This window comes from Asterias amurensis, chromosome 5 (assembly GCF_032118995.1).
Source record: "Asterias amurensis chromosome 5, ASM3211899v1".
NCBI lineage: Eukaryota > Metazoa > Echinodermata > Asteroidea > Forcipulatida > Asteriidae > Asterias > Asterias amurensis.
Window position 1 is genome coordinate 9,374,974 of NC_092652.1, and position 17,768 is coordinate 9,392,741.

At 40.2% G+C, this 17,768-nt stretch overlaps 1 protein-coding gene across 2 annotated transcripts in view; it reads right to left on the bottom strand.

Annotated features, from left to right (window-relative positions):
- Nucleotides 1-15,935, bottom strand: part of LOC139937116 (uncharacterized) — a 79,170-nt gene extending 63,235 nt beyond the window's left edge. The window contains exons 1-10 of one of the 2 annotated variants that reach the window (XM_071932120.1): nt 15,728-15,935; nt 14,164-14,367; nt 11,140-11,595; nt 9,927-10,391; nt 8,992-9,414; nt 6,593-7,033; nt 4,540-4,983; nt 3,149-3,580; nt 1,308-1,727; nt 483-917 (exon numbers count right to left, since the gene is read on the bottom strand). In XM_071932120.1, coding sequence (XP_071788221.1) covers nt 483-917; nt 1,308-1,727; nt 3,149-3,580; nt 4,540-4,983; nt 6,593-7,033; nt 8,992-9,414; nt 9,927-10,391; nt 11,140-11,595; nt 14,164-14,367; nt 15,728-15,827 — 3,820 coding nt within the window. In that variant the 5' untranslated portion in view covers nt 15,828-15,935. The remainder of the gene's footprint in view (nt 1-482; nt 918-1,307; nt 1,728-3,148; nt 3,581-4,539; nt 4,984-6,592; nt 7,034-8,991; nt 9,415-9,926; nt 10,392-11,139; nt 11,596-14,163; nt 14,368-15,727) is intronic. The other variant, XM_071932121.1, reaches the window with a different exon arrangement.
- Nucleotides 15,936-17,768: the final 1,833 nt, after the last annotated feature.

The following is a 17,768-nucleotide window of genomic DNA, read 5'->3' on the forward strand; positions in this document are numbered from 1 at the left end:
CTTTTGTGCATGCTTTGGCAAGAGACGCTTGTGCAAGTGCGCTGCGCGTTGTGCAATAGGGTCTATACTCAGTTTGCGGTAACACCATGTGTGTGTCTACTTGCACTGTAGATTTGTTGTCCTTTGGGAACTACGTCTTGCTTTCGAGAGACTAATGAAGTCTTGCCAGAACTGTCCTGCTTAGGTAACTACTACCTGGGCGGAAGGTTGGAAATCGGCCGTGATTACTACATGTATACTTTTGTTTAGTAGATCATAGGGACTTTTTGTTATCAACTTTAATGAGTTCTCAATTGGGCTCAACATTTCAACTAGCCTGCTCAGGGTCATCATACGGGAGACTGAACACTGTGAGCAATGTTGGTCTTTTCATCAACTATTAACTCTCTTGCACCACACGCCTAGACATGTCCGATTTGTAAAATTTTGAATAATATCAACCATAATTTCTTTTCCAACCCCAATCATGCCAAGATTCTTACCTTTGCACATTTCATCAGTTACCTCCATACAATCTCGGAGTGTCTTTTCATTTGGGACGGGAATAAGTTCGTACTCGACTGAAGAGCTTGGATTGCGACTAAACTCTGTACACAAGTACTTGACCTTCTTGCAGTCTAATCCAGTCATGTCATAATCAGCGTTGATGGTGCGGAAGTTCAGGGAGTCCCCTGGATTCATCAGCTCACGGCTGCTGAAGTAGTCGGAGAGGACCTGCTCTTGCTCAGCGTAACGTGGACCCTGGCCATTCTCTCTCTCGCTGCCGTAGAGGTTCAGACGCCACATGTTGCGTCCGACCATGGGTGTGCTTTCATCTGTGGTCCCCACAATAGTATCAAACTGGACCAGGTTGCTTTGCTTGCCTTCATACAGCTCGGCATTTTGTATAGTTGATTCAACACTGTCAACATATACAGCTGTAAGAGACAATAGATAACATGATCAACTGCAATAAAACCCAACTGGGCCCAATTTCATGGCTCTGCTTACCGTAAGCACAGAATTGACGCTTGCGGAAGCAGGGAACTCTGTGCTTACGGCAAGCGTATTTCACGGGTTAGCTGCAACCTTTGGCTTCTGCGCGTGCGTACTTCACGTTACTAGGCATTCTACGCTTACAAGGCTAGCGCAAAAATTCAGCGCTTGCACGTAAGCAGGGAATTGTGATCGTAAGCGCAGAATTTGGCAGTAAGTAGAGCCATGAAATTGGGCCCTGATCATTTTGGGTTACAATTATGTTAGCCTGATCCTAGAGTAGTGTTACTATTGAAACAAATTTGCTAGGACAAATATTTCTGGAGTAATACCTCTGCACTTGGCGGGCTTGCAGTCAATGATGGATTCCTTATCATCAGCGGTTCTGAACGCATACTGGGGGTTGGGGTAATCTCCCTGAGTGAACTCCAAGCAGATATGTTTGAACTCATTGCAGCCGATATCTTCTATTGGGAAGTTAGCGACCACATCGTCAAACTTCACAGGGCCACCGGCAGGTAGGGGTCTAGCCTGGTTGTAGCCATCCAAGATCTGTGAACGCTCAGGCATCCTCTGGCCAGAACCGTCCGCGTTGCGACTTCCAAAGAGGTTCATCTTCCAGAGACCAGTGCCTTCCAGTTCACGGCTTTCTGGGGTGGTGCGGACCTCTGCGTCGATAGTCAGTGGTGTTGGCATTCCGTACTGCATCGCTCCGACATCATACTCCCAATCCATATCAGTCAGTGTTACACCTTTGTAAAAACATAGCATAAACTGTAAGAAGTTGCCTTCCTTACTTAGGGCTTTATCACACTAGAGGGGTCTTAAAGCACTCATTTTTATTCTACGATTTACAAGGTGCTGTGGTTCAATCTGCAGCCAACCATACCAGAAAACACCAGTGCAAACCCCTCGTCTCAACAACTAGTCCAGACTGCATATTATTATTATTATTCGGCCAAGATACAAGACAATAGCATTCACAAAAATACAGTATTATACTATAAGTAAACAGAATCAGGAAAACTAGCAAATACAATATGTATAAAACGAAATTGTTAAAATAAATAAATAATTGACATGGGGAGAAAAACAAAACAGAGACAACAACAATAGGGACAACACCAACAATAGGGACAACATAAACAACAACAACCACCCAAGAAACAACAAAGCAAACAGAAACAAACAACAACAAAAACAACAACAACGGCAACAACAACAACAACGGCAAAAACAACAACAACACAAAAAACAAAGAAGAACAATACAACAACATAAAGAACATCTCCAGACATATTACTAGAAAACAAGAAATATGACAAAACATCAGAATTGTAAACCATGACATGGTGCTATGTAAAGGAATTGGTCTCATACTTCAAAATCTAGCTCCACACACCTTGCAGGATAAAGTACTGTAGGCTTGGAAACCTAATATTAAGCAAACTTTGAATGAAAATATTATTCTTATTATTAATCTTATTATTATAACAAATTTGTTGTGTGTATTTTTATGTTTTTCTTAAGAACTTTTTTTATTTCATTTTTGTAAACGTTGCAGCTTTTAGCCACTGTTTTGCAGTATTTTCTTGAAGCATTAATAAGGAAATAATAGGGAAGCAACAAGTTCTTAAACTGCCGTTTAAAACCAGCAGGGTCGTGTGGCCGTGCAATTAAGGCCCGAGCCGAAGGCAAGGGCCTTGTATGCACGGCCACGACCCTGCAAGGCAGTTTAAGAACAAGTCACTACTCTTTTATTCCCATTCATAAACGCCTTTTTGGTTAAAATGCGTATTAAAGTAAGAAACTCTATAAAACTTATCCGTTTTCCAACGCCCTTGAGCTCTGTACGTGTGTAGCATTTTTATGACTGAGACAGTTTTCGGATATGCATTAGTACGCGTAGTTATTCTTGGTGAAGACACTTCTCGTTTTCCTTTCACACACAGCGCGGCCAACTCACAAACAGCACCCGCATCCCCCGTAACGAGAAACGTCTTGCACCAAGACTAGCGGGTAGTATGCATCTAAACGTTTCCGAAAACAACCGGTTATAAACAGCTACAGCTGGTCCTTATCAACCGTTTAAACACCCCCATGTGACGGGCTCTCCAACAATAGGAATAGCGAAACTGTCTGAGGTATTTATGAATAGTAATTATATACCAACCTTTGCACCTGTCTCCCAGCTCAGTACAGGAGACCAGAGCCCTCTCATTTGGAATGGCCTCAAAGGTGTAGTCAGGTGTAGCGTCACGATTCTTGCGCAGCTCCGTACAGAGGTACTTCACGTCCTTGCACAGCAGGCCTGTCATGTCAAAGTTCACCTGTGTGTCTCCAAAGGGTAGATCCGAATCTGTTTCTAGAGTTTGATCCATCTGGGGCTGGCTGAGGACCTGGGTTTGGTAGCCGAGTTTACGACCTCTGCCCTGTGGGCTTGAGCTTCCGTACATACCCACCGTCCAGAGGTTTTCTCCGCCGACTTCAGTTGAGCCATCACCAGTTATTCCAGTGATGTCCATGACAAGGTCATTGTCTTGTTTCTGCTCTATGACTGGACCATCTCCTGCAATTGCTGACTCCAGACTAGTAAATACAGCACCTATTAACACCCAAACAAAGCAATATACCTTTCAAGCACCATCTTTTTCCAAAACCCTTTCGCATACCAGCTTTTTCAAACTTGAATCTTTCATTCATGATTGGTCGATTTGGTGTGATTTAAACCAACATTCCATGGCAAGTACCAAGCCCAGGTCTATAATGTGTTGTTTCTACTCCAGGTATTGCACTATTTTACACTTCATTTTTTCTTATATAGTTGACACTACTCGGGCCAAACTCGGCTCGCGACATTGTGACGTTGCGACGTTGTTAGAAATTCGTTTGTGCCATCAAGGCCGCAAGCTTGAACAGCTTGATTGTGTTTTTTATTAGGCCGATGGCATTGAGGTCGTCTATTAGCTGTGATATGTAGTTGCAGCGGAGGCTTCCACCCTGGTGAAAGGGTTTTTCTTGAAGATAAATTTGTTATCACAATTTTAAAAAGGACTAATTTTTTTTCGTATGGCACTCTCACATGATAACTAACAATATCAAGTAATAAACCACAAGGGAAACTATATGACTGGGTAACTTTGAATAATAAATTGTATAACAAATAACTAAAGATACAGCATATTTCACGAATAGCTACGATTAATCCCGTCTCGAGTTAGGATAAGTAACTGGTCCTAACATAGGATGAGTTCAATGCGTCCTACGTCTATGGATACTGAACTTAACTCATACTAAGTCCTAAAGACCAATCCTCAGTTAGGAAGAGTTAGTGAAATCGATGGCAGGTTTTGCAAATATTGCAGTGCACAGCCACAATCATGGGTACACTTTTTGTTTACAAAGACACCAGATGAACAACAGATAAATATTAAGTACCTCTTTGCAGATCTTGTCTTAATAAAAAAGTGTACCTATGATTGCACAGTGTTATACTTTATTAATGCGACCTAATTCTCTCAAAAAACAAAAAAAAACATACAAGGGTTTTTGAGCCACACTTACGTGCTGAACACTTCTGCTTCTTGCAAGATGTGAGGACATCGCCAGTGTCTGTATCATCAGAGCGGCTCACAACCTGAAACTTGTAGTCTGGATTGGGTGCATCGCCCTTGGTGAACTCAGCACAGACGTAGTCGTAGCCGTTGCAGCCAATGGAGCCCAATTCAAAATCAACCTCTTGGTTTCTAATTGGCATAGGGAACCCGCCATCCAATGTAGTTGCGGCGCCTGCTGGGTTCAAGGCTTGCTGGACGTAACCGAAGCGATCTGTCTCTCCCCCATCAGGACTCTTGCTTCCATACATGCCCATACGCCATAGTCCTTCTCCTTCCAAGTCACGGCTTCCAGAGCGAGTGATCAGCTCAGCGTTGTATTTCACTGGTGTTTGTTGGCCGGGGATGGGTCTGTCTGCCTTGTATTCCCAATCAAATCTCTCAGCGATTACACCTGAAACCATGGTAAGTAATCTAGAATTAACTGAATGTGTCTGATGAGCAGGTACACCACTGCTTCTTCAAACTAGTTAAAATTGCAGGCACTTTATTCATTACATGTTAACAATTATTATATATAGAACGCTTCATCACAGCTACACTTTGTGCGTACAAAGAGATTTTCATTGAGTATAGTTAATATTGAATGTGTTATGTCTTGTACATTTAACTCAAGTTCTGGTGGCCACGTCATCACCGGAGAGTGTGTTTGAATCCCGGTCGCTAAACTTGTTTTATCGATCAAGTCACTTTATTCAGTATATCTTGTCACCAACAAGGAAAAATTGAGAGGGTAGAGTTGAATGTACGCTCATTTGATAGTTGGCGGTACTAAATAATCCTAGAAAGGGGATTTTTTTTTGTAAGAAATGCTCAGGGTACGATGAACAGTGATATAAATAATACTGCATGATACTTTGAGGGGCTGACTTAAAAAGCACATTATACATGTAATACTAAGGGAATCAATGTGTGGTGAAGAGGTTTGCAACTAGTGGTTTAATCCCAACGAGGCCTGGTTCTTGATAATTTTACCGAGACAAAGTCGAGGTAAATTATTAAGAACCAGGCCTCGGCGGGTTTAAACCACTAGTTGAAAATCGATTCAACACACTTTGATTCCCATTCATAAATACCTTTCCGGTCAAAAACATCATCACTTTTTGGTCAAAAAGTAAAATAAATGCAAATATTATAATTGATTTCTTTCAACACCACACCCCTCCTGCTATGAAACGGTGAAGCCCTCCGCTGCCCTCGGGTAAACAACTCCTTTTAAGGGAATGCTGTGCGCGTCGCGCGTATCGCGTGATGTGGCACAACTGTTTCAGCTGTTGCTCTTGGAATGAACAAACTGTCTTATAAGAACAGGTGCAAGGTCGCGTGTCACGCCCATGAATTAACACTTTTTACTGGTAATAAACAAAGGTTTATACACACCCACGTGACGAGCTATCCACCAATAGGAATAGCGAAACTGTCTGAGGTATTTATGAATCTATATTAAAGGGCCTTGAGCGTCACTGAGAGCTGAGAAAGAATAAAGGGATGCTGTTGGGCCCAATGACCAGGGGACTAATGTAAAGCCCGTTAACACGGTTATGGTGAAATGCGCTATATAAGAATTTGTTATAATTATTATTATTATTACTATTATTCATAAATACACACAATTATTGTTTTCATTAGAATAAATTAATCTAAAAAGCGTTTTTATCTGAAACACTTTCAACCCAGCTAGTCTGAATTGTTTTAAGAAACAAATATAAGGTACTGGTCAAGATGATAGTAACATTGACCGTTCTTTCTGGGCCCAATTTCATAGAGGTGCTAAGCACAAAAAATTTGCTTAGCATTAAATTTCTCCCTTGAAAAAAAACAAGATTACCAACCAAATTTCCATTGATTGCATATCGCTTATTACTGGTGTTCAGATATGTTTTGCTTATCCTGAAAATCGTGTGGAAATTTGTTTGGTAGTCCTGTTTTTATCAAGGCAACAATTTCATGCTAAGTTAACTTTTGTGCTTAGCAGCTCTATGAAGTTGGACCCTGGTTCTTACCTCTGCACAAATTCTCTGGTACATCCATACAATCCCTTAGTCTAGTCATGTCGTCACTTGGATCTGGGGTAACCTCAAAGGCAACGGAGGAGCTTGGATTACGGCTGAACTCTGTACACAAGAACTTCACTTTCTCACAGTTCAAATCACTCATGTCAAACTGTGTTGAGATGGGCTTGAAGTCAAGAGTGGACCCAGGTTCAGTCAGAGCTCGACCACTGTGCGAATTACTGAGAACTTGCTCCTTCTCGTTGTACTTTGTGCCAAGACCATCTCCAGTTTCGCTACCGTAGAGATTGAGACGCCAGAGATTGCGTCCAACCACGGGTCGGCTTTCTTCAGTAGTTTGGACGATGGTATCAAAGCGGACATTGTTGGAGGGTTCGTCTTCAGTGAGAGCTCCACCAAGAAGTGTTGAATCCACACTTGAGACATAGACCCCTTTAAGTAGAGAGTAAAACTCAAATCAGTGTTTTTTACTTGAGTTGGTGGCTTGGACTCGAGTCAGACCTGAGCCACCAAGTTTAATCGACTTGGGGGATATGGCTTGAAAAATGATTTGATATTTAAAAATTCACTTTGTTAAATTTAAAGCCATTGGACCCTTTCGGTAAACAGTGTTGTCCAAGGCCCACACTTTGTGTACCACAACTTCTATATCAAATAACAAACCTGTGAAAATTTAGGCTCAATCGGTCATCGGAGTCGGGAGAAAACAACGGAAAAACCCACCCTTGTTTCCGCGCGTTTCGCCGTGTCGTGACATTGTGTTTAAAATAAATCCTTAATTCTCGTTAACGAGAATTTATATTGTTTTGCTGTTTTCTCAAAAAGTAAAGCATTTCATGGAATAATATTTCAAGAGAAGTCTTTCACCATTGCCTTCTGTAAACCCTGTAAGTTATTTGTAAATCTGTGAACTTTTTTTTTTTTTTTTCTGAACCGAAAGGGTCCAATGGCTTTAATGTTACGACAATGTTGTTATTATTTATTTTGGTTTTTACCAATATATACAACCGAAGTGTGATATCAGCACTGGATTGTATACTCAGTACTTCCCTGAGCTCTGTGAAACAATCACAGGCACATTACTCGGCTGGGATTGGAACCCACGACATGTGCAATTCTAGAGCAGTGTCATACCAACGAGATTGCCCGGTGGCTACAGGCAGTTTGAATCCTGTTTTTGCAACGGGTACTGCAATGTTATTATTGTTTAAAAAAAATATGGCAATCATAGTCTTTGGAGACAATACTGCTGCCATTTCCACTTGCTCTTGTTTTTAGGAAGAAAGTTCAGTATGTCAGAATTCAGGTGTTTGATTGTATTTAAGCTTGTCACAAGATGATTGGAGTACATAAGCTTATTTGGAAACAGCACTTGTGACTTGTGACTAGAATTGCAAAATTTGACTTGTGTCTTGACTTAACTTGAGCAAAAAATAGTTGTGACTAGCGACTTGACTTGATCAAAAAATAACATGGCTACACAACCCTGAACGAAGTAGTCATACACGGTTTGCAACTGATTTCAAGGACTCTAAAGAAAAAGTGTGGTTGTTGTTCAATATTATTTCTTTTTTATTCAAGAGTAACAAGAGATATTTCTGCATTCTTAATGTTTGTTTTGTTGTGTTTCTGTTTGTTTTGTTGTGCGTTTTTTTGTGGGGAGGAGGGGGGGGGGGGCTGGCCTTTGAATTCCCTTAACCTATGTCTATAAGGATGTGTCTGTATTGGCAACTACAGCTACGGCTGCATCTGGAATACTAGGTCATCATGTGTTGAAGTAAAGGAAGTCCTTAGCAACAGTCGTAGCTGTAGCAACCAATTCCTACACAGCCTTTCATTGGTAGGTCATTAAGAAATTCTATAAATATTGCTCTGTCACATGATGAGAGAAACTGATCCCTCAGTAAAAACTGCTGAATTGTATGAAAATTTGTCTCTCCACTCAACAACAAACATTTTTTGGTAAAAATTGACGCCAACCTATTGACTGTGATCACATGAAATGTAACCGTTTGGGTGGCTAATCATCCCTTACTTGCACCTAAGAAGATAAATTGCAATGGACACAGCTACATCACGTTCGAAAAGAAGGCATTTGTGGGTACCCTGGGCAGCCAGGCACTTGAATCCATTCGAACTCCAAGCACAGCAAGTCCAAAACTTCAAAAGTATTTGAATTTTCAGGGAGATGAAAAACCAGAGGGCCCTCGGAAAAGCCCTCACCATGGTATGAGAGAACCGATGCACAACTATACTCACGTACGGCCAGGAATCCAACCAGGTCATTATGGTAAGAGGCAAGCATTTTATGCATTAGTCACCCATGCCAACCATGTTCATTTTTGTCTTTGAGATACGTAACCAACTTCAGAAACAGTAAGTGATCTCACCTTTGCACTCTTCTGCTTTACAACTGATCAGTGAATCTTCACCAGTGGAAGTGCCAAATGCGTATGATGGGTTTGGACTGTCGCCACTCTCAAATTCCAGGCAGAGATAGCTTAGCTCTCCGCAGCCAACATCCTCAATTGGGAATGACGTCGAGATACCTGAGAAGTCCATAGGATTGCCAGGAGATATCAATGGCGTGGCCTGGTCATCTGCCTTCAGGATCTGTGATTTTAGAGGTTTACGCTTGCCAGAGCCATCCATGTTCTCACTGCCGAAAATGTTCATTTTCCATAGGCCTGAACCTTCCAGCTCACTGCTCTCTGCGGCGGTGCCAACAGTAGCATCAATTGTCAGAGGAGTCGGGACACCATACTTCATCTTTCCAACTGTGCGCTCCCAATTCAAGTCGGTCACTTTCACACCTGGAAATAAAGATTTATAATCCTCACTATCATGTTAAAAAAACAAAAACAAATTGTAGAGAAGGAAAGGTAAAATTCTAACAAAGTTCAATTTGGGTGATTTACAGCTAATTGTAGATGCAACACTGCCATCAAAGAAAATGCCATCAATGTTCCCCAGTCTGATGGCCATCGCGCCGTTGGTTTTGATAAAGATATGACACATATTCAACCATACACCACGGCTAAAAGCCAAAACAAGAGATCAGACAAAGAAACAAACACAGACAAAACAGAAGACACCTCCAACTTCAAACAATGTTCAAGCAGCCAAACGATAATCTTTCATAGTTTTAAACCAAAAAATTGAAGGACAATGGACTTTCCACATCTACAAAGGTACCCCACAAAGCAATCCATTAAGGTATTCCATAAACCACTCTCTTTTTGTTTTATCAAGAACCACTGCCTTTTGCATATTCACAGTTTGAAACTCACTTTGGTGGCTTCACATTCTGAAACAAGAAATTTACCTGCACAAGCTTCTACTGCAGTGCAGCCTGTCAAGACGCTGTCATCAGGATCTCCTTCCAAAATAAACCCGGCGTAATCCCTACCTAGTTGTGGTTCAGGGTTTTTGTTAAACTTTGCACAGAAATACTGGGCCTCTGCACAGCTGTGACTTGAAAGGTCAGCACTGTAGGTGACATCATTGAAGGAGAAAAGTTCAGAAGGATCTTTGACCAGATCCTGGTTTCGATGTGTGGGGGTGAGGACCTCTTCAACCTGCGTGCCAGAAAGGACATTAGAACCCCTTGCATCACTGCTCATCCACATACTGGCAGTCCAGAGGTTTTCACCATCTACATCAGTCGTTTCCTCAATGTCCAAGTAAGATATATCAAGATCCAAAGGAACTTCATTGACGGCAAATTCTTTGAGTACAGTGTTGCCAGCAATTACTGGCTCAACGGCAGTAACAAGCATCTTGGCGTCACCTTAGTTACAGAGTAGTAAAGAAGTCAATATAATTAAGGGGGAATTTCTATCCAAATCTAGTAAAACTATTGCATCAAATTGTTCAAGGCATGTGGGTAACATTGGTGTTAGTCGAAGCACTTTATGTGTACCAAAGTATACCCCAAAATACAAAATCTGTGAAAATTAAGCCCAATTGGTTGTTGTTGTCACGGGAAAAAAGTGAGAGAAAAAACCTTCCATGTTTTCAATGTTTTCAACCATTGGATTTTGAACTCACAACATCAAAACTAACTGACTTTCCATTTTCTAGAGAGCTCTCATTTCAGGCAAAACTATTTCAAAGGAAGTTTTGTGCAAATCTATGATGCACTCAGCTGCTTTCTTCCGTGTGAACTTCTGCTAGCATTGATGCGGTATCCAGGGAGGAGATCCAATAACATACATTGTGTATATGCCGTGGACCTCTTATTTAGCCTCTTTTTTGTTGTTTTACTCTCACTTTTTGGCAACAGCTCCCATTGGTTTGTTAGCATTTTCTAACTGTGAACCTTTCCCAAACCCTAGACACTATTGTCGTTTTTTGTTATAGGTCCCCTGTTTAAATGTGTGTACCAACTCCAAAGACACCTAAACACACACACAGACAAGATTCGGCTTTTTTATATATGGAGGACTGTATACATCTCTATTTGTATAGGATCAAAACAATGGAACTGGTCTTAAAACAAAAGGTATACTTCATTTAAGGTTCAACCAATAACTAACCTTTACAGAAGGTATTTTCGACACATCCAGTCAAAACTTCCTCTGTTGGCAAGGCATTAAAGTGGAACGTCAAGTAGTCCTTTTCCACTTCTGGGTTGGGTCCTTTGTTGAATTTAGCACAGATGAAATTGGCTTCTTCACATGTATGATCAGTCAAGTCAAAGCGATACCTGATGTCCTCTATGGAGAACACTCCTCCAGGGTTCTTCTTTAGATCTTGTGACTGCTGTCCTTCAGTGAGAGCCTCCTCCACGATAGTGCCAGAGAGCTCGCCGGTACCGTCTTCATTTTCAGCCATCCACAGCCTCGTTGTCCAAAGGCCTTGTCCGGCAACACTCGTTGCCTCAGAGTTAAAGGCGTACATCACATCTAGATCTAGGGCAATCTCACTCACTTTACCCTGCTCGATCTCGGTATCGGAAGGTACGATTGGAACCACATCTTCAACGGTCACATCTGAAGCAAACAAAGTGAGTGGATTATTGTTAGTTTTGTAAGCACTATACATTGGGGGGGGGGGGGTGGAGTATCTGTTTTTTTAGGTTCGCACAAGGCAACGACATATCCCAGAGCTTATAGGAAGGTATAAGGTACACGTTTGGTGGTCACTTTTGAATGGCAATTGTAACAAATGTTGGTTTGAGGCAAACAGCAGCTTCGGTATAAAGCATTTTGAGGAACATTTTAGTGTGGAAGTATTAATGGTATGTCAGAATTTTTTCAAATATTTTTTGCCCCAAAATTTGAATCTCAGACACTTCTCCTTTTTTATTATTATTTTTAATGTGGACATATATCAATCCAGATTTTCGATGATATCTTGAAAAAGCAATTAATAATGTTTAACAGGCTGGATTTATTGTCTCCATCTTCATCCAACGAGATTGAAACAATTAAACCGGTTCCAACAAACAAACGTTTAATTTGTTGTCTTAAAGTCGGAGTTTCAATGACATTTTAAATGGAAATTGATTACCTCAAAAGCTCCAAAAGGTGTGTAAAAATAGTATTGTACGTAAGTACAAAGAACATTTCTAAATACTAACGGTTAAAATTGTTATTTTCTACTTTTCTTTAGTCAAAGTTACAACCACCCTAGGGAACTAAGATCTTTCACCTTTGGAGTCCAAGATAAACTGTGTGAGTGATTTACCAAAGAGGTGTACAATTTCAAAAGAGTAACTGCTCGACACCACACACCCATCCAGGGTTTGAGAGACACAAAACCCCATGGGGGAGTGTGGGAGCAGTCAGGCTGTCACAGAGAGTCTACTCTCAAGCAGAGAGTTCATGCTGTGACTGCTGTATCGTTCAGGTATCCAGGGTATAGACTCAGTGAGACTTGAACTCTGACAAGGTTACAGATAATAGCAAAGACATTCCCAGACTGTAATTTTGACCTGAGGGAGCCAAGGGATGGCATGAAGAACTGTTTCATCCACTCCAGGTGGAAAACAGGGACCAAAACCACTGATTACCAGAAGTTAGAAAGGGCTGGCAGGACCAAAGTTCTGTATCCCCTAGACACCAAGAGTTCTGTACCAGGTGCCAATTTTACAATGCTTTCAAGAGCTAGATGTTATTACAGTAGGACATGCTTCGAAGTTTGCAGTTAGTTTGTTCTAGTCTAAAAGCCTTCAAAAAGTCCAGAGTGAGAGATGCTGGTTTTTTTAAATACTTGTGTGTGTGCCTGTACTTGTAGTGATACTAAAACCAAGGACTTATAGAAAAATTGACAAAATGTCCAGGGGTCGATTTCACAAAGAGTTAGGACTAGTCCTAAGAGATATCAAAACGTACAGCCAGTCCTAAGTTAGAACTAGTAACTCGTCCTAACTCGAGATAAGACTAGTCCTAACTCTTTGTGAAATCCACCCCAGGACTGCTATCACAAAGGAAAATAATGGAGTCTGTGTTTTTCAGGACAAATAATGGAACAAAGGAGGTCCAATGGTACATAATAGGTTTTCATTATGCACATGAGTACAAGTTCTCTGGGGTCGATTTCACAAAGAGTTAGGACTAGCCCTAACTTAGGACTAGTCCTAGGAGATATATACAAACTGCATGGATAGTCCTAAGTTAGGACGAGTAACTGGTCCTAATTCGAGATAAGACTAGTCCTAACTCTTTGTGAAATCCACCCCTGTTGTGCTTCTGCCGGCTTCAACTTTCTTCCATTGGCCCTACAGTATACACACCAAATATTGCTGTTCATACTCATGCATTCGTCAACGTTTTCACAAAGTAGCTTGCACTGCAGCAAACGTTTAGAGAAAACGATCTCTGAAGTTGAACACTTAGAAACCCACTTTCTTTCAAAACTTTGAAAAATTTCCATTTAAATTTTTCAATGTAGATACTTGATGACTTGAACTTAAAAATGAATCTTATTTTGACTCATTTGCATAATTAATTAACACGAGAGAAGTTCCGTGCTACTTCGTGAAAACAAAAAATGCCACAATTGTGAAATAGTTGAAAACACTCATTAGCTTAGTTAAAAAAAAGTAAAGCTGTCAGAGCTTTGAAACTTCATGGAATTGTTGGTCTTCATGCATTATCAACAGAATCATAAACAAATTAAAATGTAACACTAAAATCCTTAAAGCACATAGTGTGCTACTTCATGAAAAATGCTGACGTATTTCCAAGGGTACCTCTAGGTTACCAAAAAGGTGGTATTCTTATCAAATAAAAAAGTATAAAGCTATCACCGGGACGTATTCAAGGAAAAAAGTGAGCAAAAATGGAACCAAAGTTAAGGGCACCCAGCTTGGTATACTAAAACTCTTGTTCATGTTCACTTTCATATCAAGCTTGTTTCAAGCAACAGTTGGGGGGGGGGGGAAGTCCTTTCATCGTTATATTACTGGGATCTTGACTTTGAGGGAATTCCAATGAAAATATTTTTCCTATAATTGCTACCTTCAGTGAACTTCAAAATTGAAACTAACAAATTTGCTCTGCTGATCTATCAGTTCCATATATATTTTACCATAAATTTGTGTTTTCAATACTTACTGTAGGGGCAAGCTTTGCAGCAAACTCCCTCAAACTTGATGCGGTTCCTGCAGGTTAGCGGGGGACAAGTTTCAAATTGGCAACTGAGCGTGGAGTTGTCACATTCGCAGAAAGAACATTCCGACATTTGGTATCTTTCTCCATGCGCAACGATATCCCCTTCAGGGGATGTGCAGGGCAAGTCTGAAAGTACCCCGCTACTTGCTAAAAGTATCAACAAAATAGAAAGAAGTAAGTTAGCGGAATTTGGAATGATTAATTTGTGGACAGCTTATTTTAAAGTAATACTTTGTTCTAACTGCTGATTGGGTTGCAGAGGATTCCAAGTTGTCTGGAAATTCAGGGGAAACAATTATACAGTCTTCCCTTTTTGTTTACGAAACACCATTTAAGGTTATCAGAGAATGCGAAGGGGTGTAAGTATTATACAGCCTGAAGTTTCAAAAGCCTATGGAGTTCTGCTTCACTTGGAATCAGCAATTAGACACATTTAAAGGAACACGTTGCCTTGGATCGGACGAGTTGGTATATTAAAAGCGTTTGAAACCGTTTGTTATGAAATGTATATGGTTAAAAAGATGTTTTAAAAGTAGAATATAATGATCCACACAAGTATCACTCAAAGTTGCACGGTTTTCTTTTTACGTCGCTAACTATCACGGTCGGCCATTTATGGGAGTCAAATGGCCGACCGTGTTATTGGACGAGGTAATAAGAAAACCACGCAATTTCGAGGCATATTTGTGTAGATCATTGTATTCTACTTTTACATCATCTTTCTAACCATATGCATTTCATAACAAACGGTCACAAAACGCTTTTCAAAGACCAACTCGACCGATCCAAGGCAACGTGTTCCTTTAATCGAATAGCAATGTTTTCGCTCACTTTCTGCTCATTTCTGCTAAGCATTTTTTCCTGCTTAAGCAGCTTTAAAGCTGCCTAACAACTTTCTGCTCAATAGGCAAAGATGATGCAGAGAACTGGTCACAATATAACAATATGATTTAGTGTTTAACCATTTACGTGGTAAGCAAAATTGTTTTGAGAATAGCCATTTTGAGAATAATAAAAGAAGTTTAGAACAGATAACAAATGCTTGTTCTGTATGAAAGTAATATATCATTTTGTTTGCATGGCCCGTAACAAGATAAGATTACTCTTAACACTGCAACAGATTCTTCTCAAAGAACAAAAGGTTGAACACTCTCAAACATACATTGCATTCAATGTCATTCAACTGCCCATGTGTTTAAAGACTGTGGCATAAAATCCCAAAGCTATAAACGCTGTCAAAGTTTTTTAAGAAGAACAGAAAAAGTTAATTTATAAAAAAAAGAGTTGTTCTTTGTTACACTGAATAATACTCTTTTTTATCTCTTATTACAAAACAGAGACAATTTTCTTGCCCCCACTTTTCCACTCATTTTTACATAGCGTAATACAGGATTTGAGTAAATTAGATACAGACTTATTTCACAATGAATGAAAAAGGGTGGCATGATACAGATGTTTTACCAAATGTAAGATCCTGTCCTTTACACCAAAACTGAATGACACTTACATGATGGTGAGCTACTGTCCTGGCCCTGGACAGTCAGACAGCATCCTAATAAGATCACAGACAAGACCCATAGGCCTTTCCAACCTACAAAGCTATACATGATAAGCACATGTACAATCTCTGTAAACCACCTCTTCAAGAAAAAGTATGTGCAACAACCAACAGTCAGCCAAAAAGAGTTCCAGCGGCTGTGGGCTGATCGCCCCGCTTGTCGTGACTTGGTTTTATGGGCTTATTATGGGATGGATTGAAGGAGAGTGGCAAATCTTCAGCCAATGGGGTAGGCGTCTTACAAGGACATCCTTAAGGAAACGAAGGAATGACCCAAAAGATCAAGCCACCTGATGAGCCACTCACTCAATTACATACGATTGATAAAGCAATATCATCATTTTTTTGCAGGGCCCTAGGGGGGAAGCCAGTCAGCCACAAGGTGATGACGGCTAGGTGAAAGAGTCCAATGCTGGGTTGGTGCATTAAATTCTGCTGGATAGTTTTCAAGATGGGTGAAAACTTCTACCCAGCTTCCTTTTTATTTTGAGTTGACTATCAATAGGACTATCAATTAGGTATTAGCCATATCATAAAATATGTAAACCATTTCTAATGGTCGTTGTGGTGAACCACATGTATATACAGGGTGTTAAAAAAAAACTATACACTTTTGAAATGGCTGCCGCATAAAAAATGTATATGGACTCAACTTTCATAAAAGTCACAAAAAAGTCTGAAAATTATTATGATTGGGTGAGCACTGTTCTTTGGTATGAAAATTAGGTTGCCTTTTAATTTGTGAGAGGTAAGTCTTTTTGAGATTACAAAATTCACTCAAAGACGTCGGCTACTTACACTTCAGTGAGCAGTGCTCAACCAAGCATACATTATTTTTCAGACTTATTGGTGTCATGTGAAAGTTGAATCCATAAGCTATTCATACATCGCAACCTTTTCCCCCACAATCATATATTTTTTATTCAGCAACCATTTCAATGTTTTTGAGACACAAAGTATACCATAACACTGCATTAGGCTTGGGAAGATGTGTTGGGCAAGAACAGACTGTAACTTAATTAAGGAATTTGGAGAATCGGTAACTGCATGCATGGTAGTTGATTGACTGAGGTTAAGGTTACAACTTTCAAGGATTTAGGGAGAAACCTCTTGCGAACAAACTTACACTTGTTTATCACAAACTTGTTTCAGATTTTGGTAATTCGATCATAAATTAATCAAAACCACATTTTCTATGGTCACGTTCTAACCATTTATGCAGTCATTCCTTATGTCTATGCTCATTTATTTGCTTTGTTTAATTTTTTTCTGGGGTGGAAAGTAGCAGGGACACAAACGGGAGCAATGCATGCAAAAAGACTAGGAAAAAGGAACAATGGCGTTAAATGGAATGTTACAGTGGTTGTTATAAAAAAAAATTGAGCATTCTTTCGATCTTGTTTGTTTTGTTTCCAAGATACATCTAATAAACTTGAATGATATTCAACATGACAATTTCCTTTAATTGGGTGCGCTTGTTTGAAATTTTTAGACTAGGCCAACAATGGTTTCTATTGCCTGGCCAGGAAACAACAACCCCCCCCCCCCTAAAAAAAAAGTGGTATAGTAAAACCAATTGTTTTTTCTTTTTCTCACAATCTTTTAGGAAATTTACTTTATACAGCTGAACTTGTTGGGAACCCATGTATCCACAGTGACTAGACCAACAGGTGTGTACTTCTCAGAAGGACAACACATTGAAGGGGGTACAGTGTAATAATGTATGGTCCTTGCCTAAGTGATGTTCCTGGGGTTGATTTCACAAAGAGTGAAGACTAGTCCTAACTTAGGACTAGTCCAAGACTAGTCCTAACTTAGGACTAGTCCAAGACTAGTCCTAACTTAGGACTAGTCCTAGGAGATATTAAAAACGTATGGCTAGTCCTAAGTTAGGATGAGTAACTTGTCCAAACTTGAGATAAGACTAGTCTTAACTCTTTGTGAAATCCACCCCTGGATCTTCTTTTCACATGATTCTTTGAGCCTACCA